This window comes from Ornithorhynchus anatinus, chromosome 1 (genome assembly GCF_004115215.2).
Source record: "Ornithorhynchus anatinus isolate Pmale09 chromosome 1, mOrnAna1.pri.v4, whole genome shotgun sequence".
NCBI classification, from domain to species: Eukaryota; Metazoa; Chordata; class Mammalia; order Monotremata; family Ornithorhynchidae; genus Ornithorhynchus; species Ornithorhynchus anatinus.
Genome location: NC_041728.1, coordinates 8,195,184 through 8,220,933, shown reverse-complemented (window position 1 = coordinate 8,220,933; position 25,750 = coordinate 8,195,184). Strand labels below are relative to the sequence as shown.

General features: G+C 45.4%; 1 protein-coding gene across 2 annotated transcripts in view; it reads right to left on the bottom strand.

The window, feature by feature from the left end:
• ST8SIA4 (ST8 alpha-N-acetyl-neuraminide alpha-2,8-sialyltransferase 4) overlaps positions 1 to 25,750 on the bottom strand; it is a 132,231-nt gene that overhangs the window by 72,833 nt on the left and 33,648 nt on the right. Inside the window, exon 4 of one of the 2 annotated variants that reach the window (XM_029065222.2) lies at positions 17,936 to 18,193. In XM_029065222.2, coding sequence (XP_028921055.1) covers positions 17,936 to 18,193 — 258 coding nt within the window. Of the gene's footprint in view, positions 1 to 17,931; positions 18,194 to 25,750 lie in introns of those variants that run through there. The other variant, XM_029065230.1, reaches the window with a different exon arrangement.

Genomic DNA, 25,750 nt, shown 5'->3' with positions numbered 1-25,750 from the left:
CGCAGCGAAGAAAAGGGCCAAGTCCTTGAATGTATTTATGGACACACAACATGGAAGGATTGTGAGTTGTGCCTTGTTATTTTCAGCTACGCCAATCCACGTGACACCTATCCCCGAATAAGCCCTCCTTTCCTCTTCTCCTACTCCCTTCTGTGTTGGCCTGACTTGCTCCCTTTATTCATCCTCCCTCCCGGCCCCATAGCACTTTTGTCCATCTCTATAGTCTATTTATTTATATTAACATCTGTCTCCCCCTCTAGACTGTAAGCTCGTTGTGAGCAGGGAATGTGTCTATTTATTGTTAAACTCCCAAGCACTCGTTCATTCAATTCAATTGTATTTATTGAGTGCTGCATGCAAAGCACTGTACTAAGCATTTGGGAGAGTACAATGCAACAACAGACACATTTCCTGCCCACGATGAGCTCACAGTCTAACTCAGTACAATGCTCTGAACACAGTAAGCGCTCAACTCCTCACTATTGGCTTCAAAGTTCTCCATCACCTTGTCCCCTCCTACCTCACTTCCCTTCTCTCCATCTCCAGCCCAGCCCGCACACTCCGCTTCTCTGCCGCCACTAACCTTTGGGGTGCCTCGTTCTCGCCTGTCCCGCCGTCGACCCCTGGCCCACGTCTTATCTCTGGCCTGGAACGCCCTCCCTCCTCACATCCGCCAAACTAGCTCTTTTCCCCGTTCAAAGTCCTACCGAGAGCTCACCTCCTCCAGGAGGCCTTCCCAGAATGAACCCCCCTTTTCCTCTTTTCCTCCTCCCCTCCCCGTCGCCCCGACTCCCTCCCTCTGCTCTACCCCCATCTCTGGCTCACAGCACTTGTGTATATACGTACATGTTTATTATTCTATTTATTTTATAAATGATTTGTACATATCCATAATTCTATTTATTTATATTGATGCTATTGATGCCTGTCTACTTGGTTTTTTTTGTTTTGTTGTCTGTCTCCCTCTTCTAGACTGTGAGCCCGTTGTTGGGTTGGGACTGTACCTATTTGTTGCCCAACTGTACTTTCCAAGCACTTAGTACAGTGCTCTGCACACAGTAAGAGCTCGATAAATTCGATTGAATGAATGAATTAATTGACTGACTGACATGGATAGACTCTCACCATTAGCACTCAATAAATATAATTGATTGATTGATCGATCAGGTATGTTATGTTCAAAAATGGACAGGTCCCTCCCTGTCTCTTTCTCTTCCTCACTTTTCATTTCTCCCACTATGTTCAAATAGGTATATTCATCCTCAAAAATATCACTGGGTATTGAAAAGAAAAATGCCACATGAATGAAGAAGCTATGGCTGTATTTCCATCGCACAAAAGTTGCTTTTTGGCAATGGCACAACGATATCTTCATTACCTAGTGGACTCTTGTTCATTGGACTAATGGGTTAATGAAATTATGGACCACGTGGCCATTTTAGTTGCCAGGGGAATGCTTTGGCATTTCCCAAGTTTTAGTAATTCAATGAATATCGCAAGCCAAACGTTACGGCAATATCACACGGACATTCAAGTTATTTGTTTACTGAAAAGGAAGGAAAAGCAATTGACGATTTAACTTCTCACACCAATGGACAGGTTGCAGTCGCTGGTCGAAAAGGGCAGTGCGATAGCCAAAGCTACTTTCCAGCTGAGATTACGTGATTTGCTTCTGGGGAAAGTTTTCCGAGGCAGAGCGATTTTCGAAATAAGCCCCAGTTTCACAATCTAGGATAGTCTGCATCAGAGAAATAGCTCATCAAAAAGGACCACATACATTTAACACTGTTGTCACCAGGGGTAACAATACCACTTTCCACTCTAATAATAATAATCATATGTGGTATTTGTTAAGCACTTACTACGTGCCAAGCACTGTTCTAAACACTGGGGTAGATACAAGATAATCGGGTGGGACACAGTCCCTGTCCCACATGGTGCTCACAGCCTTAATCCCCATTTTACAGATGAGGGACCTGAGGCACAGAGAAGTTAGTGACTTGCTCAAGGTCACTGCTTTACAAACTATATGGCTTCATTGTAAGATATTCCATGGAAATAAACTTCCTTTCAAGAAAAAAAACAAAGATGCAAAACTGTGTACGACACACAAACCTCAAGGCCTAGGAAAGAATTTTGGAGTTTAGGTGATCACCCTTTGGGATCATTTTCATTTCCCCCCAGAATCCAGTTCCCTTAATCACTTCAAAGTTAAATTTTCCAACTTGTCCATTCTTCTCCCACACCTTGGGGGGGGGGGGGGGGGGGTTACAGTTTTGAGTCTATAGCTGTCATGTTTCCGGGGGAATCTTCAATGGCAGCAAAGCTTCCAGATGGCAAATTCCCCAGGTCTCCGAAGTAGGTAAATCACAGCAGAAATGAATGTGTCCGAATCAACAGTCCCGAAGCCCCTAATCAAAGAGACCAGGTCTAAACAGAAATGAGGCTGTGGACAAGGACAGCTCTGAGTGAAAATGGCCTAGATGACTCACTGCAGTGGAACTGTGCTTTTTTAAACATTATTATTATTTATAAAGTGCTTACTATGGCCAGTCACTATACTAAGTTCTGGGTTAGATACACAGTACCTGTCCCACATGGGGCTCACAGTCATAATCTCCATTTTACAGATGAGGTAACTGAGCCACAGAGAAGTTAAGTGACTTGCCCAAGGTCTCAGAGCAGATAAGTGGAGTCAGAATTAGAACACAGGTCCTTCCGTCTCCCAGGCCCACGCTCTAACCATTAGGCCACACTGCTTCTGCAGAAGACAGATGTTGCCTGCAGTCAAATACTCCATCGTTCTGTTTTGGGATGGTTTGGGAAGTTTGGGTGGCAGATAAACATTTTGGTGACTTGCATTTCCTCAACCACCATTGTGGGCAGGGAATGTGTCTACCAACCCTGTGCAATTATACTCCTCCAAGTGCTTAGTAAGGTGCTCCGTTTGCAGTAAGTGCTCAATTAATATGATTGATTGAACAAAGAATGTTCTAATATCAAGGAAAAAGGCAGCATGTTTATCACTAGGCACCTGTAACTCTGAGAAGAGAGAAATATCTCTGAATTTTGCTTGTGGTTTTGACAAGGAAACTAAAAGTTCTCATGGCCGGATTTTGTTCCTCTTTTGAGCAGACGTCACATCTTAATGTCAAAGTCAATTTGACAAAGAATTTTTGCCAAAGGCTTAACTAAGTAGTCTTCCATCAGATCATTAAAGGACAGATCACAGATACCCTCTAATATAGAGCTGGTCAAACAAAGTATTCCATACACTGATAATCTGGTGAGCCTTAGGGAAGGAGATAATGTGTGGAGGATTTGAAAAATTAATACAAATGAAGGGCAAGACACGGGCATGCGAATGGCCAAGGACTGAGTAGGATTGTTATTAATGGTTTTTATTCTGAGGTCAAAGAAGGATAACACAGTCCACGCACTTAATGCCCAGGTGAGGAAGATTATGCTCATGTCTCATAGGATAAAGACAGGACGTCTCCCATGTTTCAGCGATCGGTCCATTCTAAAAACTTGGGAGGGATGGTAACAGTAATAACAGTGAGGGTATTGATTCAGCACTATGTGCCAGGCATTGTACAGAGCGCTAAAGCACTGTTCTAAGCACTGGTAGCAGATGTGAGAAAGGGGGCTGGGACTGGGGGAATGTGGATACAGAAGTGGAGGGGTTTATGTAGCCACCCGGCCCCCATCTTTCTATCTTTCCTCTCCAGGCCACCTGGGCTCCTATTTGTAGGCTCCATGTGGAGCCCGGGCCTGGGAGTTAGAAGGACTTAGGTTCTGATTCCAGCTCTGCCACTTGTCTGCTGTGTGACCTTGGGCACATCACTTCATGTCTTCACGCCTCAGTTTCCTTATCTGTAAAATGGGGATTGAGACCGTGAGCCCCATATGGGATAGAGACTGTGTCCAACCTCATTAGCCTGTACCTACCCTTGTGCTTAGAAAAGTGCCCATCACATTAAGTGCTTAACAAATGCTGTTATTATTTTTATTATCATTCTGCTCTTGTTCTGGCAACATGGCAGGAATGGGGTATGCCATCGTTTCCACTAAACAATGATTCCAACTGTGGTTCTAGAAAGAGTTTGGACCCTCTCTGCCTTCAAGATCCCCCCTGGGATCTTGGACCCACGGGTCTACATTGGACCCATCCCGTGTGAATGAATGACAAAGTGGATGAGGCATCCCACCTCATTCTGCTTTCCAATAGAAATTGCTTCTCCCTCCCCATCTCCATTTTTTTATGGTATTCGTTAAGCGCTCACTACGTGCCACGCACTATACTAAGTGCTGGGGTAGGTACAGCTAATCAGGTTGGACACAGTCCCTATTCCACATGGGACTCAAAGTCTTAATCCCGAGTTTATAGATGAGGTAACTACCACAAAGAGAAGTGAAGTGACTTGCCCGAGGTTACTCAGCGGACAAGTGGCAGGGCTGGAATTAGAACCTGGATCCTTCCGGGTTCTAATTTGATGACGATGGTATTCGCTAAGCGCTTACTAAGTGCCAAGCACTGTTCTAAGCACTGGGGTAGATACAAGGTAATCACGTTGACCCACAAGGGGCTCAAAGTCCTAATCCTCAATTTACGGTACCTGAGGCACAGAAAAGTTAAGTGGCTTGCCCAAGATCACACAAAACTTCTGAGGTCCTGTGGATTCCACCACGGAAAAGGGGACGGACCGGATTCTGGTGTCCTTGGGTGCTTCCACTGCCAGCAGGACCAGGTCTCCCAGTTTCTTTGTCTATGGCAAGATGGTAGCCTCCTGCTCCTTCCCTCTGACCCATGAGCCTATCAGTTGCTATTCACGCCAAAAATTGGAGAAGAACAGAAGTAAACCCTTGGAGCTCTAACTGGAGACGAAAGACTTAGTCTGGAAGTCCGACGTCTGACTTTGGGGGCCCTCGTGAATTACCGTGAAACGACCATTGAGCCGAAGATACGGGGAGTTGTGTCTCATCAGATTGCATTCAATCAGTAGTATGCGTGGAATGTTTACTATTTTGCAGAACACTGTACTAAGCGCTTGGGAGAGGACAATAACAACAGAGCTGACAGATGCTCTGCCCTCAAGGAGAACTCGGCAAAGTGCTTGGCACATAGGACGCATTTACAAATGCCAGAATTATCATTAATTATTACTAATATTATTAGTTGTAAAGGTAATGACTATGATGCCCATACCCCCAAGAATATTAGCAGCTTTCTGACTGACCGGTTACTCATTCTGGCTGTGATTCAGGTCACGATAGGTCGGAGAGCATTATCGTCACCTCCGTCGGTATTTACTGGATACTTTCTCTGGCTAAGCCACTCTCAAGCTGTATGACCTTGGACAAGTCATTTAACTTCTCTGTTCCTCAGTTTCCCCCTCTGTAAAATGGGGATTCGATATCTGTTCTCTCTCCCCCTTAGGCTGTCAGTCCCATATAGGAAAGGGACTAGGTACAAGCTGATTCTCTTGTAACTATCCTAGTGCTTAGTACGATCATAGGCACACGATAAGTGCTACATAAATATTGCAATTATTATTTCTGTGGGCAGAACCCTGTAGCACAATCTTGGGAGGACACAGTCCCTGCCCTTGAGGAATTTACAATCTAATGGGGAAGCAGCATGGCTCAGTGGAAAGAGCCTGGGCTTCGGAGTCAGAGGTCATGGGTTCGACTCCCGGCTCTGCCACTTGTCAGCTGTGTGACTGTGGGCAAGTCACTTCACTTCTCTGTGCCTCAATTACCTCATCTGTAAAATGGGGATTAACTGTGAGTCTCACGTGGGACGACCTGATTACCCTGTATCTACCCCAGCGTTTAGAACAGTGCTCTGCACATAGTAAGCGCTTAACAAATACCATCAAATACCAATATTATTATTAATGGGGGAGACCAGCAGACACAAATTGTAAATGTGGGAGACTTTGAGCTCACTGTGGCCTGAATGTGTCTACCATCAATGTTATAGTATACTCTCCCAAGTGTTTCTTCAGTGCTCTGCACACAGTCAGCACTAAATTAACACGATTGATTGATTGAACAAGTGTAAAATTATAAATACAGTGAGACTCATGGGCACTATTGTTGGCTATGGGATTAAAATTGCTAAGGAGAGGAGGATTAGTAGAGGAAGAACATGAGGATATAAAAAGAAAAGCTTATTTTGAAAAACAAGGGTGAGAAGGAAGGAAGGGAAGGTAATAGCCAGTCCAAGGATATCTTAACACCCAGCCTTCATAGTTTACGCAACCAGATTGAATTCAGTAGCACTGGTGAATAGTGTTTATTAAAATATCTAGTTATGGTACTTGCTGCAATAAAATTATCTTGATAATTACCGGGCTAGTTATCAGATTTGTTCCATAGAAGGATTTTCAAGAATTGACTTAAATCTCTTCATTCTGGCTGTCTGGTTTTGTAGAGTAGAAAACTCCCCAAGACTCAAAATACCTATAAACAAGCTACAGAAAGACGATCAGGGAAAACTTTTCTCTGAATCCTGTTCAAATCACGGGGTCACAGAGAGATGGACAAAGGGGGAGGGAAGAGGAGGGTAGGAGAGAAGGAAATTTGGGAAAGTTGACCGGTACCAAAATAGAGATGAAAAGGGTAGTTTTTTTAATCTACCGCAAATTGAAATAGGAGCACACCACTCTTGCCTACTCACACCAGATTTTTTTTCTCTACTGGTTAAACAAGTATTGTGTGCCAGTGTTCTTATGGCTGGGGTAGATACAAGCTAATCAGGTTGGAGACAATTCAGGAATCACATGGGGCTCAGAGTCTTAATCCCCATTTTACAGACAAGGTAACTGAGGCCCAGAGAAGTGAAGTGACTTTCCCAAGCTCACACAGCAGACAAGTCATAGAGCTGGAACTAAAACCCAGGTCCCTCTGACTCTCAGGCCCATATCTACCCATTAGACCAGGGCACTTCTCAGATTTATATCTCAGGAGGAGGAAAGTTGGCAGTCAAGCAAGTAACGCACCGCTAATAACTTTGCAGCTACTTATTCAGGACCAAACCTAAGTGGGAGAAGTAGAGAGATGGCTAGGCTCTGCTGAATGCCATTACACAAGAATTTCTCTACATCCCTGCAGAGTCAATGTGAACTCTACTCTGTGTACTTGTTTTGTTCTGCTGTCCGTCTCCCGCTTTTAGACTGTGAGCCCGTTGTTGAGCACGGATTGTCTCTATCTGTTGCCGAATTGTACATTCCAAGTGCTTAGTACAGTGCTCTTCACACAGTAAACGCTCAATAAATATGATTGAATGAATGAAACCCCCCCCCCCCAATACTTTATATACAACCAGTTTTGATCTTAAGGATGATGCTGCTGACAGCGAGATGTCATCCACGTGTCTGTGGGTCTGAAAAATCTACTTCTTATGGTAGCCACTTTTTTTTAATGGTTTTTATTTTTATTTAGCGCTTACTACGTGCCAGGCACTCACTGTATTAAGCGCTTAGATAGATCCAAACTAATCAGGTTGGACACAGTCCCTGTCTCACAATGAGCTCTCAGTCTTAATCCCCATTTTACAAATTAGGTAAACTGAGGCACAAAGAAGTGAAATGACTGGCCCGAGGCCACACGACAGACAAGTGTCAGAGCTGGGATTAGAACCTAGGTCCCCTAATTCTCGGGCCCGTGCTCTTTCCGCTGGGCCAAGCTGCTTCTCTTATGGGAAACTCTTCAAGATCTTTCTGTAGTGTTCATAGACCTGTTAGAGGTACTGGCAGATCTGAACTCTGACAGTTTAAGAAGTATAGTCATGCTGATAAATTTATCAAAATCCTACGGTAACTTCATGATAATATTCCCAGTGGAGTCAGAGTTGCAGCTTGCCTTCTGTGACTCTTCCTCCTTCACTAAGAGAGTGGAGGCAGGATATCAGAGCGGTGTAATGATCAATCAATCACATTTTTTCACAGCTTACTATGTGCAGGGCACTGTATTAACCACTTGGGAGAGTACAACGTAGTATCAATCAATTGTATGTTTTGAGTGCTCACTGTGTGCTGATTATTGTTCTAAGCACTTGGGAGAGTACGATGTAACCAAATAACAGACACTTAGCATGTCTAATATAATATAACTGTGGTATCTGTTAAGCACTTACTATGTGCCAGGCACTGTACTAAGCACTGGGGTGGATAAAGGCTGATCAGGTTGGATGCAGTCCCTGTCCCACATGGAGCTCACAGTCTTAATCCTCATTTTACAGATGAGTGAACTGAAATACAGAGGAATAATAATAATAATAATGGTATTTGTAAAGCGCTTACTGTGTGCTGATTATTGTTCTAAGCACTTGGGAGAGTACGATATAACAAAATAACAGACACATAGTAGGTCTAATATAACTGTGGTATCTGTTAAGCACTTACTATGTGCCAGGCACTGTACTAAGCACTGGGGTGGATAAAGGTAGAGAAGCAGCGTGGCTCAGTGGAAAGAGCCCGGGCTTGGGAGTCAGAGGTCATGGGTTCTAATCCCGGCTCCGCCGCTGGTCAGCTGTGTGACCTTGGGCAAGTCACTTCACTTCTCTGGGCCTCAGTTACCTCATCTGGCAAATGGGGATTAAAAACTGTGAGCCCCACGTGGGACAACCTGATCACCTTGTATCCCCCAGCGCTTAGAACAGTGCTGTGCACATAGTAAGCGCTTAATAAATGCCACAATTATTATTATTATAAAGGCTGATCAGGTTGGAAGCAGTCCCCGTCCCACATGGAGCTCACAGTCTTAATCCTCATTTTACAGATGAGTGAACTGAAATACAGAGGAATAATAATAATAATAATGGTATTTGTAAAGCGCTTACTATGTGCCAAGTACTCTTCTAAGCACTGGGGGAGATATAAGGTAATTAGGTTGTCCCACCCGGGGCTCACAGTCTTAATTCCCACTTTACAGATGAGGTAACTGAGGCACAGAGAGCTGAAGTGACATGCCCAAGGTCACACAGCAGACAAGTGGCGGAACCAGGATTAGAACAATGTGATTCAATCTATTCCTAGCAGCCACGTTGGAGGATGCAAAGAGTGATGTATGCTGTAGGCATATCCACAAGGGGTAGGCAAATGATTGTGAACTGCTCTGCATGACCAGTAAAGCAGTAGGGTCTAATAATTAGTCTGTAGAATATCGAGATCGTGTAATCGCCCACACCTGGCAAGGCTTACACCGAAAGTTGAACGCCACCGATGGATTCTGCTATCTAGGTAGCAAACCATCTAATCACGCATCAGTAGACGAAACTAAATCGAGACCCTTTTGTAGCGCGTGAGATTGTCTGGCAAAAAATGCGCATCAAACAGTGGTATTTATTGAGCGCTTATGGCCTGCAGAGCACTGCCCTAAGCCCTTGGGAGAGTCTACTATAAAAGAGTTGGTAGACAGATTCCCTGTCCACAAGGAACTTAGGGTCTAGGGTCTCAAGTTTTATACCAAACTGAAGGCCGACAGAGCTGAGGTGATATCCAGTAACAGTAATAGAAGTAACGGTAGTAATAATGATATTTGCTAAGTGCGCACTGAATACAGTGCCCTATCCTAAGCGCTTGGCAAGTTCAAAACAGGGCAGGGAAATACCTGCCCACAAAGAGCAAACATTCTGACAGGGGAGAGGGACATAAAAAAATTTACAATTAGAGGACTCAAAGTCACACAAATAACATATATGTGAAAGTGCTCAGGACAGGCAAAAATAACCCAATTGATGGGGTTAACTATTGGACTTGCATAACTTTACATGCTGGGAGCTAATCTGAAACACCTGTTGAAAGAAGTGGGATTTCAAGTGGGCACTGAATGAGTTAGCCAAAGGTGAAAAAGGAAGCAGCATGTCCTAAGGGATAGAGCACGGGCCTGGGAGTCAGAAGGACCTGTGTTCTAATCCGGGCTCTGCCACTTTGCTGTGTCACCCTGAGCAAGTCGTTTCACTTCTCTGGGCCTCAGTTACCTCATCTGTAAAATGGGGATTAAGACTGTGAGCCCCATGTGGGGCATGGACTGTGTCCAACCGGATTACTTTGTACCTACCCCAGCGCTTAGAACAGTTCCTGGAACATAGTAGGTGTCTAACACATACCATAAAAAAAAAAAAGGGCACCCAAAAGGTTGATGTAAAGAGAACCAAAGAGTAGGAAAACAAAAACTAGGAGGGTAGAATAATAATAATGATGATGATAATAATTATAATAATACCATAAAATACTTACTAGATACCAAGCGCTGGGTAGATACAAGATAAGTAGATCGGACACAGTCCCTGTCCCACATGGGGCTCACGGTCTACATAGGAGGGAGAACAGTAACTGAATCCCCATTTTACAGATGAGGAAACTGAAGCACAGAGAAGTAAAGTGACTTGCCCACAGTCATACAGCAAACTAATGGCGGACCTGGGATTAGAACCCAGGTCCTCGGACTCCCAAGTCAAGGGTGGGGAGATGAGAGATTAGTCGGGGAAGGTTTCCTGAAGGGACGCGATTTTATTAGGGCTTTGAAGATAAAGAAGTGGGTTTTCTGAATGGGGAGGTAGTTCCAGGAAGGTTCCATAAGAGTAGGGTCAAGCATCTGGGTTCCTGGAACAGGAACATGCCTTTCTTTATGGTATATGTTAAATGCCCACTAAAGGCCGGGCCCTGTTCTGTACGCTGGGGTAGATACAAGCTAATCAGGTTGGACACAGTCCCCGTCCCACATGTCCCACAATCCACATTTTACAGAGAGGTAACTGAATCCCAGAGAAGTGAAGTGGCTTAACCAAGGTCACGCAGCTGACAAGTGGCAAAGCCGGGACTAGAACCCGGGTCCTTCTGACTCCCAGGTCGGTGCTTTATCCACGCCATCTGGCTGCTGCCTCCCACCCAAACAGCCCCTGCCTGTATATCCACAGCCAGGGTGTCAAGATGCAGCAAACGTATCCTTCCCTCCCCAGGAAATCCATAAAGAGCAGTTTCTGGGGATTTACGAGGCCAGAGTTTTCTCCCGCACGACAGGATAAATAGAGTCACCGTCAGGACCCCCATCTGTCAGAAGTGGCATCATAATATCTTTTCCCATAAAGCTCAAAATGCTTTAAACCTCTCAGTGCTCAGAGCAAAGGGTCAAAGGAAGGTTTCCTCCTCTCTGTTTCAATAAGAACCATAAACCTCTGAAAGATTAGCGATTTTCTCAAGTCACCGAAGAAAGAACCACCTTCTCCTGACTCTTCATTTTATAGTCCCTTTTCTACCCTCTAAAGCCTTTCACTCAGCACGCCAACCAGTTTCCAGCAAGCCCTTTCAAACAACAGAAAACGATCTGACCAAGTAAAATCACCAATTCCTTTTGCTATTCATAGCCTTAGCTGTCCTTCAAATTCAAAGAGGATGCGGTTGACGTCTACAGTCTATCTCTGGGTGTGAAGGTGATGTGGAAGATTGGTATTCCCTTCCCTATAGTGCCTGGAAGTCACAAGGTCGCGGCTGCTAATCCCGGCTCCGCCGCCTGTCTGCTGTATGACCCTGGGTGAGTCACTTTACTTCTCTGGATGTCCTTCCCATCCCGATGGGCTACTGTTCCTTTCCAGTCAGTCAAATTCATTGAGCACTTTCCCAAATTCATTGAGCGCTTAGGAGAGTACAGTGGAACAATATAATGGACACATTCCATGTCCACGATGAGCTTACAGTCTAGAGGGGGAGACAGACATTAATATAACTAAATCAAATTGAAGATATGGGCATAGATGCTGTGGGGCTGGGATGGGGGATGAACAAAGGGAGCAAGTCAGGGCGACACAGAAGGGAGTGGGAGAAGAGGTTAGGAGGGCTTCATCAGGGAAGGCTTCTTGGAGGAAGAGCCCAACTCTAAACAGCCCTAACTGGGAAACCACATCCAGAGCCTCAAGATGGAGTAAATGTTTCTTTCCCTGCTTCTTTCCTTCCCTTTCCAGCCTGTTCATTTCAGCTAGTCACTTTTCCGAACTCTGGCTATTAAGAGTTGAGGCTTTGTTCTTCCCCTTGCTGTCCGTTCAGGTAAACGATTTTACGTCTCCCCAGTTAGATCGCAATAATAACAATAATAATTGTGGAACAGTGCCTGGCACATAATAAGCCCTTAACAAAACCATTAAAAAGCACCTCCTGCCTTCTACCCTATGAATTCAAAGCCTAGCCAGGTTAGGGCCTTCTTAACCTCTGGCCTCCATTTCCTTTTTTGCCCCCTTGGACTGCCAAAGATGGCTAAAGACCACAGCCTCAAAAACTTTCAGAAATGGGTCAATTAGTTTGAATCCGTCGATCATTCCATCGAAAGCAGTGTGGTCTAGTGGAAAGAACACGGTTCTGGGAGACAGAGGACCCGAGTTCCAATCCTGATCCATCTTGCCACCTGTGTGGCCTTGGGCAAATCTCTTAACTTTTCTGTGCCTTGGTTTCCTCATCTTTAAAATGGGGTTTCAATACATGTTCTTCCTCCTATTCATACTGTGAGCCCTTGAGGGACAGGAACTGATTATGTGGTACCTACCCAAGGACTTAGTGCAGTGTTTGGCACAAAGTAAGGGTTAAAGCAGTTATTATTTCATCCTTCTCTGGATCAAAAAGTCACTGTTAGAGAGAGTAAATGTGGGATGTCAATAGAGAGAGGGAGAGAGAGAGAGAGAGAGGGAGAAACAGAGGGAGAAAGACAGAGAAATAGAAACAGGAGAAACAAAGAACCAGAAAGAGAAAGAGAAAGAGTGAGGGACTGACAGGCAGACAGGAACAGACAGAAATAAAGAAAAACAGACAGAGAAAATACACTCTTTAATAGTCTTCTACCTAAATATCGATCCTTTTGCACACCCGGTGGTAAATCCCGGCGCCCAGGAGCTTTATTACGTAGGAGGAAAGAGCTCCTTAACTGCCAAACACCTGTCACTCTGTGAAGGAGGAGGAAATCAGTATTGTAAGAAATCAGATAATAAACCGATCCACCTCTGGCTGCGGGGCATGGCCCGCTTCCACTTGTCTCTCTTCTTGTTCACCAGCTGTTCAGTAACCCAGACGCAGAATGACGTGCCAGGCAAAGATTCTCAGATTCCCGATACTGCATCTCCAGGACCCAGATCCCAGAGGAAGTCTGAGTCTGATCCCGCTTGCCGTTCTTTCTGATGCTGCTTTCGGCCTCGAACCCAAAGTGGGTGTGGTGGCGGGTGGGGAAGTAAACAAGAATGAACCAAGCCCAAAGGATTCTCTGACTGCAAGGCTGACCACTGCAATTCTCGGCCTGACCTTCAGGCTGGCCTCATGCCCTTCCCGGTTTCTCTTCTAATGATCTTCACCATTTGTGGCGATCGCATGCTAAAACTACCAATGAGCAAGAGCGGGAGGGCACCTAAGATGCACGGGAAGCAGCATGGCCTAGTGGATAGAGCATGGGCCTGGGTGTCCGAAGGTCATGAGTTCTAATCCCGACTCCGCCATTTGTCCGCTGTGTGACCTCGGGAAAGTTACTTCTCTGGACCTCAGTTCCCTCATCTGTAAAATGGGGATTAAGATTGTGAGCCCCACATGGGACAGCGACTGTGTCCAACCCGATTTGCCTCTATCCACCCCAGTGCATAGTACAGTGCATGGCATATAGTAAGCGTTTAACAAATACCACGATTACTATTATGAAACCCGGCTCGGCCACTTGCCCGCTGTGGCCTGGGGCAAGTCGCTTCACATCTTTGTGCCTCAGTTATCTCATCTGGTAAATGGGGATTAAGACTTTGAGCAAGACAGGGACTGCATCCACCCCATTTGCTCGTATCCACCCCAGCACTTAGTCCAGTTCCTGGCCCATTTTAGGTGCTTAACAAATTCCATTATTATTATTCCTCAGGATGCAATTCCCATTACTCAGGCCCTGATTTTGATCAACTTCTTTATGAAAAACCGGATTATCTTCCTTTGCACCTATTTATTCGATTACAAAGTCACTCTGCCATCTGAAACTTTGGGTTTCAAAAATAACTCCAAATCTGCAATCCATCAGGACGATGGAGGTGATGTGTAATGGATTTTCTACTGCTCTTTGGCAATGTTCTTCAGAGATGGTGCAGGGGCTGCAGATCTGTGCAATATTCCAGTGAAATAAACTGCTTTATGCAGGTAATTCTGGCCAAAACAAAAGGCCGGGTAGGGGAGATGGGTTTCACATGGCCGAATGGCATGTGTGTGTGTGCTTTTGTATGTGTGTTAGAGTTCCTGGGTGTCTATAAAATGGAGAGATATATTGTCAGTGCAGTTTTCAAAGGTGTCTGATTTGCAGTTGTCCTAGAAGAATGGGGCTTTTAGAGAATCACTTGCGGCATGGCCTAGCGGATAAAGCACAGGCCCGGGAATCAGAAGGACCTGGGTTCTAATCCCGACTCTGCCACTTGACCGCTGTGTGACCTTGGGCAAGTCACCTCACTTCTCTGCACCTCAGTTCCTCATCGTTAATAATAATAATAATGTTGGTATTTGTTAAGCGCTTACTCTGTGCCAACTGTTCTAAGTGGTAGGGTACATACATGGTAATCAGATTGTCCCATGGGAGGCTCAAAGTCTTAATTCCCATTTTACAGATGAGGTAATTGAGGCATCAAGCCATTAAGTGACTTGCCCAAAGTCACGCAGTTGACTGGTGGTGAAGCCGGGATTAGAACCCATGACCTCTGACTCCTAAGCCCGTGCTCTTCCCACTGAGCCACGCTGCTTCTCGTTAAAATGGGGAATTGAGACTGCGAGTTCCATGGGGGACAGGGACTGTGTCCAACCCGATTTGCTTGTATTCACCCTAGCGCTTAGTAACACACCTCGCATGTGGTAAGCTCTTAACAAATACCATAATGATTACATTTTTATTATTAGACGTGGGGTCTAATGAAAAAATTTGAAGGATGTTGGGCAGGATGGGCTGGGATACTGAGATCAGGGAGGGAGTCGGCTGGGTCTTGGTAGACGGGAAAAGACTTGAGTCAGTGAGCCGTTCTGGGATGTGAACAATAGTCCATCCTGTCCCAGGCTTCCCCTCGGAGGAAAGTGAGCAGACCGATGGTATCGGACATTCCGACGGCTATCTGGCCCGTTTTCATCTCTGGCTCTAGAAGGTGGTTGGGAGCCAGAGATGCTTTCCATCAGCAAGAGAAGAACCGCTACTGCTTCAAGGAACGTCCAAATCTCCGATCGGATGGGCCAAGTTGGGAGGAGAGTGAATATTCCTCTCACGGAGAGAACATTCTGTAGAGAGTGGTGGCGTGGGAAGCAGTGTAGCCTAGTGGGAAGAGACAGGCCTGAGAGTCAGAGGACCTGGGTTCTAATCCCAGCTCTGCCATTTGCCTGCTGTGGGACCTTGGGCAAGTCAAGTAATTTCTCTGTGCTTTGGTTTCCTCATCCACCTGTCCTCCCTCTTAGACTGAGCCACATGTTCATTAATTCAATCATATTTATTGAGCGCTTGCTGTGGGTAGAGCACTGTACTAAGCGCTTGGGAGAATACAAAATAACAATAAACAGACACATTCCCTGCCCACAACGAGTTTACAGTCTAGAGACTGTCCCATGTGGAACAGGGGCTCAGCGCGGCTTAGTGGAAAGAGCCCGGGCTCTATCCACTATGTCATGCTGCTTCCCCACCATGAATTCCGTACCATGGAACTGACTCAAACCTACAAAATGTAGGAGTAGGACTTTCCACTCATCCTGAACACTTCAGCTCCTAACACCTCTTCTAAAGAGAAGCAAGCAGGTTCACTCCCACGCTTATTAGCATCTTTGAAGATGTAAAGTACCTCATCTTAGCTCAGCACCACCAGCTAGATATAATTCAATTCCAGTGTTAAATCATACACCAGGTTATATTGCATTCTAATTTTTTTATGGTATCTGTTAAGCGCTTACTGTGTGTCAAGCCCTCTTTGACGTGCTGGAGTAGATACAAGTTAATCGAGCTGGATACAGTCTCTGTCCCGCATGGGGCTCACAGTCTCATTAGGAGGGAGAAGAAGCACTGAATCCCCATTTCACAGTTGAGGAACCTGAGGCACAGAGAAGTTAAGTGACTTGCTCGAGGTCACAGAGCAAGGAAGTAGCAGAGCAGAGTTTAGAACCTGGGTGCCTTGGCTCCCAGACCGATGCTTTATCATCTAGGCCACGATGTTTCTGTAATGAGAGTTTTTGGTACCCTGTCGGAAGAAATACTGTTTTACTACTCCAGCTGCTGGCTCTGGAAAAATCAATTCCCACTAATCCCAGAAATTACCACAATAAACCAGGATGGCTATTTCTAAATAGAAAAAAAAAACCAAGCTGCAGATTTTCTAGCCCAGATTTTGCACCTACAATTTTGGTTTCTCCACTCCAACCTTCGCCGAGGGAAAAAAAAGAAGAGAATGAGCAGCTGATCATATATGCATCACAGATGTGCAATACTGTTGCTCCCGGGGGAACCCGATGTTGAATAAACAGTGACTTCTCCGATCTCCCAAACCCTCTGAAAAAATCTGAAGGTTCTGAGGATCCCTGACTGAATTCCAAATGCCAAGCAATTCCTTCTTCCCAGAAGTTCGGACTCTGGACCGTGGACCATACGGCAGCTGACTGTGCCCTGGGTTCAAATAATGACGATAATCATTATGCATTTGTTTGGCATTTACTAGGCACTAAGCACTGGGGTAAATTCAAGCAAACAGGTTAGACTAGTCCTTGTCCTACAGGAGACTCATAACCTAAAGGGGATGAAGAAAATGTATTTGATCCTCATTTCACAGATGAGGAAACTGAGACACAGAGAAATTAAGTGACTTGCCCAGGGTCACATGGCAGGCTTTCCGGCACTATCTGGGAAGCCGCAAAATCGCACTTAGTGCAGTGTTCTGCACATAGTAAGTGCTCAATAAATACGATCAATTGACTGAACCAGTATTAGAACTAAGGTCCCATGTCTCCCCCTGCCCATGTCCTGTGGGCAGGGAATGTATCTAACAACTCTACCATATCGTACTCTTCCAAGTGCTTAGTACAGTGCTCTGTGCACAGTAAGTGCTCCAAAAATATATTTGATTGACTGAATCATGATTAGAACTCAGGGCCCATGTCTCCCTTGCCCACACTCTATCCCCTCGGGGCTGTAAACCCCTTATAGGCAGGGAATGTATCTACCATCTCTGCTATATTGTACTCCCCCAAACATTTAGTACAGAGCTCTGCACACAAAAAGCGCTCCTAAAATGTGACTGATTTGGCCAGGCTGCTCTCTCTGCTGTCACTCCCTCATCAGGAGATGCTGCTTCCTTGCTTCCCTGTGCTGTGGAATCTTGGGCAAGTCATTTCACTTTTCTGCGATTCAGTTTCCTCATCTGTAAAATAGGAATTAAATACCTGTTCACCCTCCCTGTTTTGCTGTGTGCCCCATGTAGGTCAGGGACTGTGTCTAATCAGATTATCCTGTAAGTAGCACAATGCTTGGTGCAGAATAAATGCTTAATCCATACCGTAATAAATAAATAATTTCCCTTTCTGTAGAGAAATAATCAAAATATTCTCTCTCACAAGATGTGTCCACTGGGCACCAGAAAGGAAAAGGTTGTTGCTGCAGACCTGTGGCTCTGTGACTCTAAGCAAAATTCTGAAATAGTAGTATTTCACACACAATAGCACAATGTTTGGCACACAGTAAGTGCTTAATCAAAATAAAATAATTTCCCTTTCAATAATCAAAATATTATATCCCCAAAGATGTTTACATCTGGCACCAGAAAGAAAAGGTTTGTCACTGAAGAGATGTGTCTGCCTCTAAACAAAATTCTGCAATTGTAAGTGAAGGTTGAACATTTCTGCTGGCATCTTCCCCCACCGCCGCGCCCCAAGGAACAGCCGGAACAGTCCTCCGCTCGGAGGTGGACGCTCACCTGATGACAAAGTCGTGCTTGTCAATCTCTTTGCCGCATTCGCTCTCCAGCAGAATGCCAGAGTTTCCAACCACGGCGCAGGTTTTGAAGCGCCGGTTTTTCATCGGGGAGACCTCGGGGAGGAGGCTGTGTAAGTCCTGAGAAATGTTGAGGGTGCGGCGTCGATCCAGCACATAGTGGATCACATCTCCCGGCTTGAAACTGCTCTTCACCACGGAGACATCTCTTTCCGCATCCAGGAACCGGAGTATGTTCTTCCTGTATCGGAAACGGAGAGCACGCTTTATCTACCGACAGTTCACCCAGCGCACCGCTGGCAAAAATCAAAGACACACAGAGATCCACACAACAGCGCTGTCTATTCAATCGTATTTATTGAGCGCTTACTATGTGCAGAGCACTGTACTGAGGCCTATTGGAAAAAGCACGGGCCTGGTAGTTAAAGGACCTGAGTTCTAATCCTGGCTCTGCCACTTATTTGCTGTGAGAGCTTGGGCAAGTCATTTCACTTTTCTGAGCCTCAGTTATCTCTTCTGGAAAATAAGGATTAAGACGGAGAACCCTATGTAAGACAAGGACTGTGTCCAATCTGATTAGCTTGTATCTACTCCAACATTCCCCCTCCCCAATCACTGGTATATATTGAGCGCTTACTGTGTGCAGAGCACTATACTAAGCGCTTGGAAAGCACAATTCAGCAACAGATAGAGACCTGCCCAACAACGGGCTCACAGGCTAAAAGGGGGAGACAGACAGCAAAACAAAACAACTAGGCAGGCATCAATACCAGCGAAATAGATAAATAGAATCGTAGGTAAATATACATTTTTAATAAAATAGAGTAATAGATAATATATACAAATATACACAAGTGCTGTGGGGAGGGGAAGGGGGTAGAGCAGAGGGAGAGAGAAGGGGGAATGGAGGGGGAGGAAGGGCAGAGGGAAAGGGAGGGCTGAGTCTGGGAAGGCCTCCTGGAGGAGGTGAGCTCTCAGTAGGGCTTTGAAGAGGGGAAGGGACTTAGTTTGGCAGATGTGAGGAGGGAGGGCATTCCAGGTCAGAGGTAGGACGTGGGCCAGAGGTCGACAGGTGGACAGGTGAGAATGGGGCACAGTGAGGAGGGCACAGCGAAGCAGAGTGTGTGGGATGGAGAAGGAGAGTAGGGAAGTGAAGTAGGAGGGGGCAAGGTGATGGAGAGCTTTGAAGCCAAGAGTGAGGCGTTTTTGCTTGATGCAAAGGTTGATAGGCAACCCCCGGAGATTCTGAGGAGGGGAGTGACATGCCCAAAGCGTTTCTGCAGAAATATAATCTGGGCAACAGAGTGAAGTATAGACTGAAGCGGGGAGAGACGGGAGGATGGGAGATCAGAAAGGAGGCTGATGCAGTAGTCCAGATGGGATATTATGAGAGACTGTATCAGAAAGGTAGCAGTTTGGGTGGAGAGGAAGGGGCGGATCTTGGCGATGTCGTGAAGGTGAGACCGGCAGCTTTTGGGGAAGGAGTGGATGTGTGGAGTGCATGAGAGAACAGAGTCAAGGATAACACCGAGGCTGTAGGCTGGTGAGACGGGAAGGATGATCGTGCCGTCCGCAGTGACGGGAATGATCGCGCCGTCCGCAGTGACGGGAATGATCGCGCCGTCCGCAGTGACGGGAATGATCGCGCCGTCCGCAGTGACGGGAATGATCGTGCCCGCAGTGACAGGAATGATCGTGCCCGCAGTGACAGGAATGATCGTGCGGGAAAGTCGGGGAGGGGACAGGGTTTGGGAGGGAAGATAAGGAGCTCTGTCTTGGACATGCTGAGTTTCAGGTGGGGGGCAGACATCCAGGTGGAGACGCCCTGGAGGCAGGAGGAGATAGGAGCCTGAAGGGAGGAGGAGAGAACAGGGGAGGAGATGTAGATTTGGGTGTCATCTGCATAGAGATGATAGTTGAAGCCGTGGGAGCGAATGAGTTCACCAAGGGAGTGAGTTTAGATGGAGAACAGAAGGGGACCAAGAACTGACCTTTGAGGGACCCTTACAGTAAGTGGATGGGAGGGGGAGGAGGAGCCCACAAAGGAGACGGAGAATGACCGGCCAGAGAGGTAGGGAGAACCAGGAGAGGAGACTTATTCCTTGACACGTTCATTTGTGCATGTTTTCATACACTTTCTCATACTAGATGCCCCCACTGATAAGCACTTAGTACAGTACATTGCTAAGCACTTGGTGCAGTTCTCTGCACACAGTAAACGCTCAATAAATATAACTGAATGAATTCTAGACTTTGTGCCTCTCTTTCCCTAATCAGTCAATTATTGAGCTCTTACTTTGGGCAAAGTACTGGAAGGAAGTTGTGGAAAGCATACAATAGAGTTAGTAGATCTGATTCCTGCCCTCAAGGAGTTTATAATCTAGTGGGAGAGACAAGCATTAAAATAAATTACAACGGAAAGCAGGAAAAGAGATAAAGATAGGTGCCCTGGAAGGTGGAGGAGGGAGGGGTGAGTCTTCAGGTGTTCAGAAGATAAGAACTAAAGAACATAGATGAGAGAGTAGGTGGGAGTAACAGGGAAGGGAAGTGATCAATTAATGGCATTTATTGAGTGCTTACTTTGTGCTGTACTAAGGATTTGGGAGGGTACAATATAACAGAATTAGCAGATAAGCCCCCTGACCACAACTAGAGAAGGTTTCCTGAAGAAGATGTGATTTAAGTAAGCTTCAAAGGTGGGGAGAGCATCTGGAGGTCAAAGGGGAGGGAGCTCCGGGCAAGAGGAAGGGCAAGAGGGTGAGGAAGAGAGACAGAGAGAGACACACAGAGAGACACAGAGAGAACGAGAACAAGGCACTCTGAGTCGGGTGGCATTGGACGAGAAGCAGCAGCGGTACGGAGTAGTGGATAGAACACGGGCCTCATTGTCAGAAGGTCATGTGTTCTGATCCCGGCTCTGCCACTTGTCTGCTGGGTGACCTTGGGCGAGTCACTTCACTTCTTTGAGCCTCAGTTACCTCATCTGTAAAATGGGGATTGAGACTGTGAGCTCCACGTGGGACAGGGACTATGTCCAATCCGACCTGTTCGAATCCACCGCTGCACTTAGTACAGTGCCTGGTACACAGTAAGCACTTAACAAATACCATAATTATTATTATTATTATTATTAAGAGATGTGTATGGGCTGAGTTGTGGTGAAAAGGGGAGTAATCAATCAACTGTATATACTGAGCACTTACTGTGGCAGATCATAATAAGAATAATAATGTTGGTATTTGTTAAGCGCTTACTATGTGCAGAGCACTGTTCTAAGCGCTGGGGTAGACACAGGGGAATCAGGTTGTCCCACGTGGGGCTCACAGTCTTAATCCCCATTTTACAGATGAGGGAACTGAGGCACAGAGAAGTTAAGTGACTTGCCCACAGTCACACAGCTGACAAGTGGCAGAGCTGGGATTCGAACTCATGAGCCCTGACTCCAAAGCCCATGCTCTTTCCACTGCGCCATGAGATCACTATAGTATGCGCTTGGAAGAGTACAACATATCAGAGTTGGTAAGCACGGTCCCCTGATTGGATCATTAACTTGTCAAGGGTAGACACTGTATCTTTGTTATCATTCTCTCTCAAACACTTGACATATTGCTGGGCATACAATAAGCACCTAATAAACAAATGACCTTGGGTTAATCACTTAATCTCTCTAGGCCTCAGTTTCCTCATCTATAAAATGGGATAAGATAGTTATTTTTTCTTCCCACTTCTTAAATTTTGAGTTCCGGGTGGAACGGCGAATAAGTCTGATCTGATTGTCTCGTATCTCGCCCAGCATTTAACGCAGTGATTGGAACACTGAAAGTACTTGAAAACACTATAATTATTACTTGACACTATTTCCTATTTCATCAATAACTTCTGGTACTTCCTCCCTTCCAGACTCTGGCAGAAACAAGACTTGGGTAAAATTCAATGGACTTGGACCAAATTCAGTGGAAATACTCAGTTTTATGAATTGGCAGCCAAAAACTTTAGAAAATCACCACATTTATATTTGTGAGGCAAATAACGGTCAAGAAAGCAATCTGTGTGGTTCTGGTTAATTGCTGCTACTGTGCTTCAATCATTCAGTCATTCATTCAGCAGTGTTTATTGAGCGTAAACTGTGGAGATTTCTATGGGTAATTAAAAGGAGAAAACAAGAAGTAGCCTCTGCCCTCAAGGGGTCTAAAATATAGTAGCTAGGCAATATCACCACAAATATTTGACATACAAATAGCTAAAAATTGCAAGTCTCAGAGGTCCCTAAGTGAGGTGTGAATAGGAGCTCAGAAGCATATAGGCATATTTCCCACATGTCAACCATTGTTGCGGCACATATTTTTGAAGATAGTTTCTAGAAGGGCAGGCCAAACCGGTCTTGCCAAGAGGTCGTGATGGCGTTCCGCCTCCCTTCAGTGATGTACGAGGCTCCCATTCTCCTGCCACCCACTCCACCAGCTTTGTGCCCATTTCGAGAATTGCGGTATTTGTTAAGTGTTTACTCTCTGCCAGGCGCTCAACTAAGTGCTGGGGTGGATAAAAGCCATTTTGGGTGGGACACGGTCCCTGTCCCGCATGGAGTTCACAGTCTTAATCCTGGTTTTACAGATGAGGTAACTGAGGCCCAGAAGGTGACGTGACTTGCCCAAGACCACGCAGAAGACGAATGGTGGAGCCGGGATTAGAAACCATGACTTCCTGACACCCAGGCCCGTGCTCTATCCACTATGCAATGCTACTTCCCCTGCCCTCGACCTTGTAGCAGTTCAAGTTGCTGCTCTTGAGAAGTTGGAGGGGTCTGCTGACAATTCCTTCCACTCAGCCCTGCCCCTGCCTGGGGGCTGGGTCTCGGGTGTCGTCCATGGGAGTGGAATGAATTTAAACATAAAATATCGATGAGTTGATAGGCCAACTTTACGCAATGTCATTTGCAGGAAAGAATTCAGGAGAACAGAGCATTCTCGAGACAGAATGTGCTCCCTGTGGGGAAAGGGAAGAAATTTTTGCTTCAAACGGGTGAGTCAAACAGTCTCAGGAGCAGTGGATTATAAGAATTTATTTATTCAAGTGCATTTATTGAGCGCTTACTGTGTGCTGAACACTGTCCTAAGCGCTTGAGAAAGTATAAGATGCCAATAGACATATTCTCTTCCCATATCGAGCTTACAGTCTAGAGGAAAGTGAACTGTATTCACTGTTAAGTAATAATAACAATAATAATAATAATGTTGGTATTTGTTAAGCACTTACTATGTGCAGAGCACTGTTCTAAGCGCTGGGGTAGACACAAGCGAATCAGGTTGTCCCACGTGGGGCTCACAGTCTTAATCCCCATTTTACAGATGAGGGAATTGAGGCACAGAGAAGTTAAGTGACTTGCCCACAGTCACACAGCTGACAAGTGGCAGAGCCGGCATTCGAACCCATGATCTCTGACTCCAAAGCCCGTGCTCTTTCCAGTGAGCCACGCCGCTTTTCTAGTGCTTACGGTGGCTAAGCACTATAACTACAGTGTAGGCAGATTAGACAGTCAATCAATCAATCAATCCATGGTATTTACTGAGGGCTTACTGTGTGTAAAGCACTGTTCTAAGCACTTGGGAAAGTAATTACTTATATTACTTATATGAGTTATTTCTATTAATACATTATTTATGATATACCATGACATATTACTTATATTGATGTCTGTCTCCCCTTGTAGATCCTAAGCTCCTTATGGGCAGGACCATATCTTCCAACTCTGTCGTTGTGTATTTTCCCAAGGGCTTAGTACAGTGCTCTGCACAAAGTAATGCTCAAAGCAAACTACTGATTGATCGACAGAATCAGTGGTATTCACTGAGCGCTTACTGCTAAGCTAAACGAGTACAATACAATAGAGTTGGTAGAGAATAGCCCTGTCCTCAAGGGGAAGTATGGTTTAATGGATAGAACGTGGCTCTGGGAGTCAGAAAGACCTGGGTTCTAATCCTGCTCCATCACTTGTCTGCACTGTGACCCTGGGCAAGTCATTTCACTTTTCCGGGCCTCAGTTACCTCATCTGTAAAATGGGGTTGAAAAACGGTGAGTCCCTTGTGGGACGTGGACTGTGTCCAACCCGATCAGCTTGCATCTACGCCAGCACTAATAAAGTGTCTAGTTCATAGCAACTATTTCACAAATACCATGAAAAAAAGGAGCTTGCAGTCTGTCCCACATAGACTGCGGTTGAGTTGCTTTAAAAACCATGCAAGAAAAAGGGACAAACCAATCAGTGAGTGGTATTTATTGAGCTCTCACTATGGACAGAGCACTCTACTAAACGGAAAGCTAGGCTGGAGGTTCTGCTCTCCATGGGCTCTAACACAGCAAACTTTCTCATCTTAGTTTTTTCCCATCCTTCTCCTAAGAGTGAAAGGGTTTCCCACCGCAGCTATCTGATGGTGTTATCCCCACCGAGGACCAGACCGAATGGATGGTAGAAAATAGTACAAGGGTTTAAGAAGCAGTGTGGCCTAGTGGATAGAGCCCGGGCCTGGGAGTCAGAGGACTTGGATCCTAATCCCCACTCCACCATGCGTCTGCTGTGTTACCCTGGACAAGTCACTTAACTTCTATGTGCCTCAGTTTCCTCATCTGTAAAATGGGGAATAAAACTGTGAGCCCTCTGTGGGACAGGAACTCTGTCCGATCCAGTTATCTTCTATCTCCCCCAGAACTAAGTACAGAGTCTGGCACATAATAAGAGCTTAACAAACACCATAATTATTATCATTATTACTATTATTATTATACTTGAGGAACTGAGAAAAAAGGGAAACAGCCAATCTGTTGTTTTCATATTACTGTATCACCCTCTAGACTGTAAGCTTTTATGGGCAGGGAACTTGTCTGCTCATTCTGTTGTATCGTACTCTCCCAAGCACTTAGTACAGTGTTGTCCACATAGTAAGTGCTCAATAAATACTACTGATTGATTGATTGAAACTCCAGAGCAAGACAAGCCTGTCCCTTCACTCAAGGAGACCATAAAGGAAGTAAAGTGGGGAAGAAGTAGAGAGCTTATGTATCTCAGTTTCTACATTATCAGTACTTCCCCTCTCAAAATGACTGAGAACGCACTGAGCACGCTCCAACCTGAATGTCAAACTTCAAACCCTTAAAGGGGATAAGAGCAGCAGGGGATCAGTGCAAAAGCCTTGGAAAACAGGAAAGGGAGGGTGCATAATACAGTGGAAGAACATCAGGCTGGAAATCCGAGGATCCAGGTTTGAGTTTGAGCTCTCCCACAGGCCTGCTGTATGACCTTGGGAAAGTCACTTAATCTCTAATTCAGGTTCCTCCTTTGCAAAATGAAGAAAAGAAACCTATGTCACAGGGTTGTTTTGACGGCAAAAATGAGAAAAAGTAATATGAGAGTGCTTTGGAAATACAAGTGCTGCACAAGAATCCACAGTCCTGCTGGATTATAACAAAACAATGGAATTTATTGAGCACTTACTGAGTGCAGAGAGCCCTGTACTAAGCACTTAGGAGACTACAATACAATAGAGTTGGTAGACACATTCCCTGTAACAATGAGTTTACAGCTTAGAGGACTAGCTTAGAGTCTAGACTGAAATCTCCTTGAGTACAAGGATTTTACCTACATCGTCTATTGTATTCTCCCAAGTGCACAGTACAGCACTCTCCACAGTGTAAAACCTCAGTAATTGCTGATTTCTAAGATAGGTTTTTCCTTATTCCTCCCTCAACTCAAGGGCTAAAAATCCCCTAGTTGGAGAAAATCTTGCTTGGTGGCTGTCCTGAAAT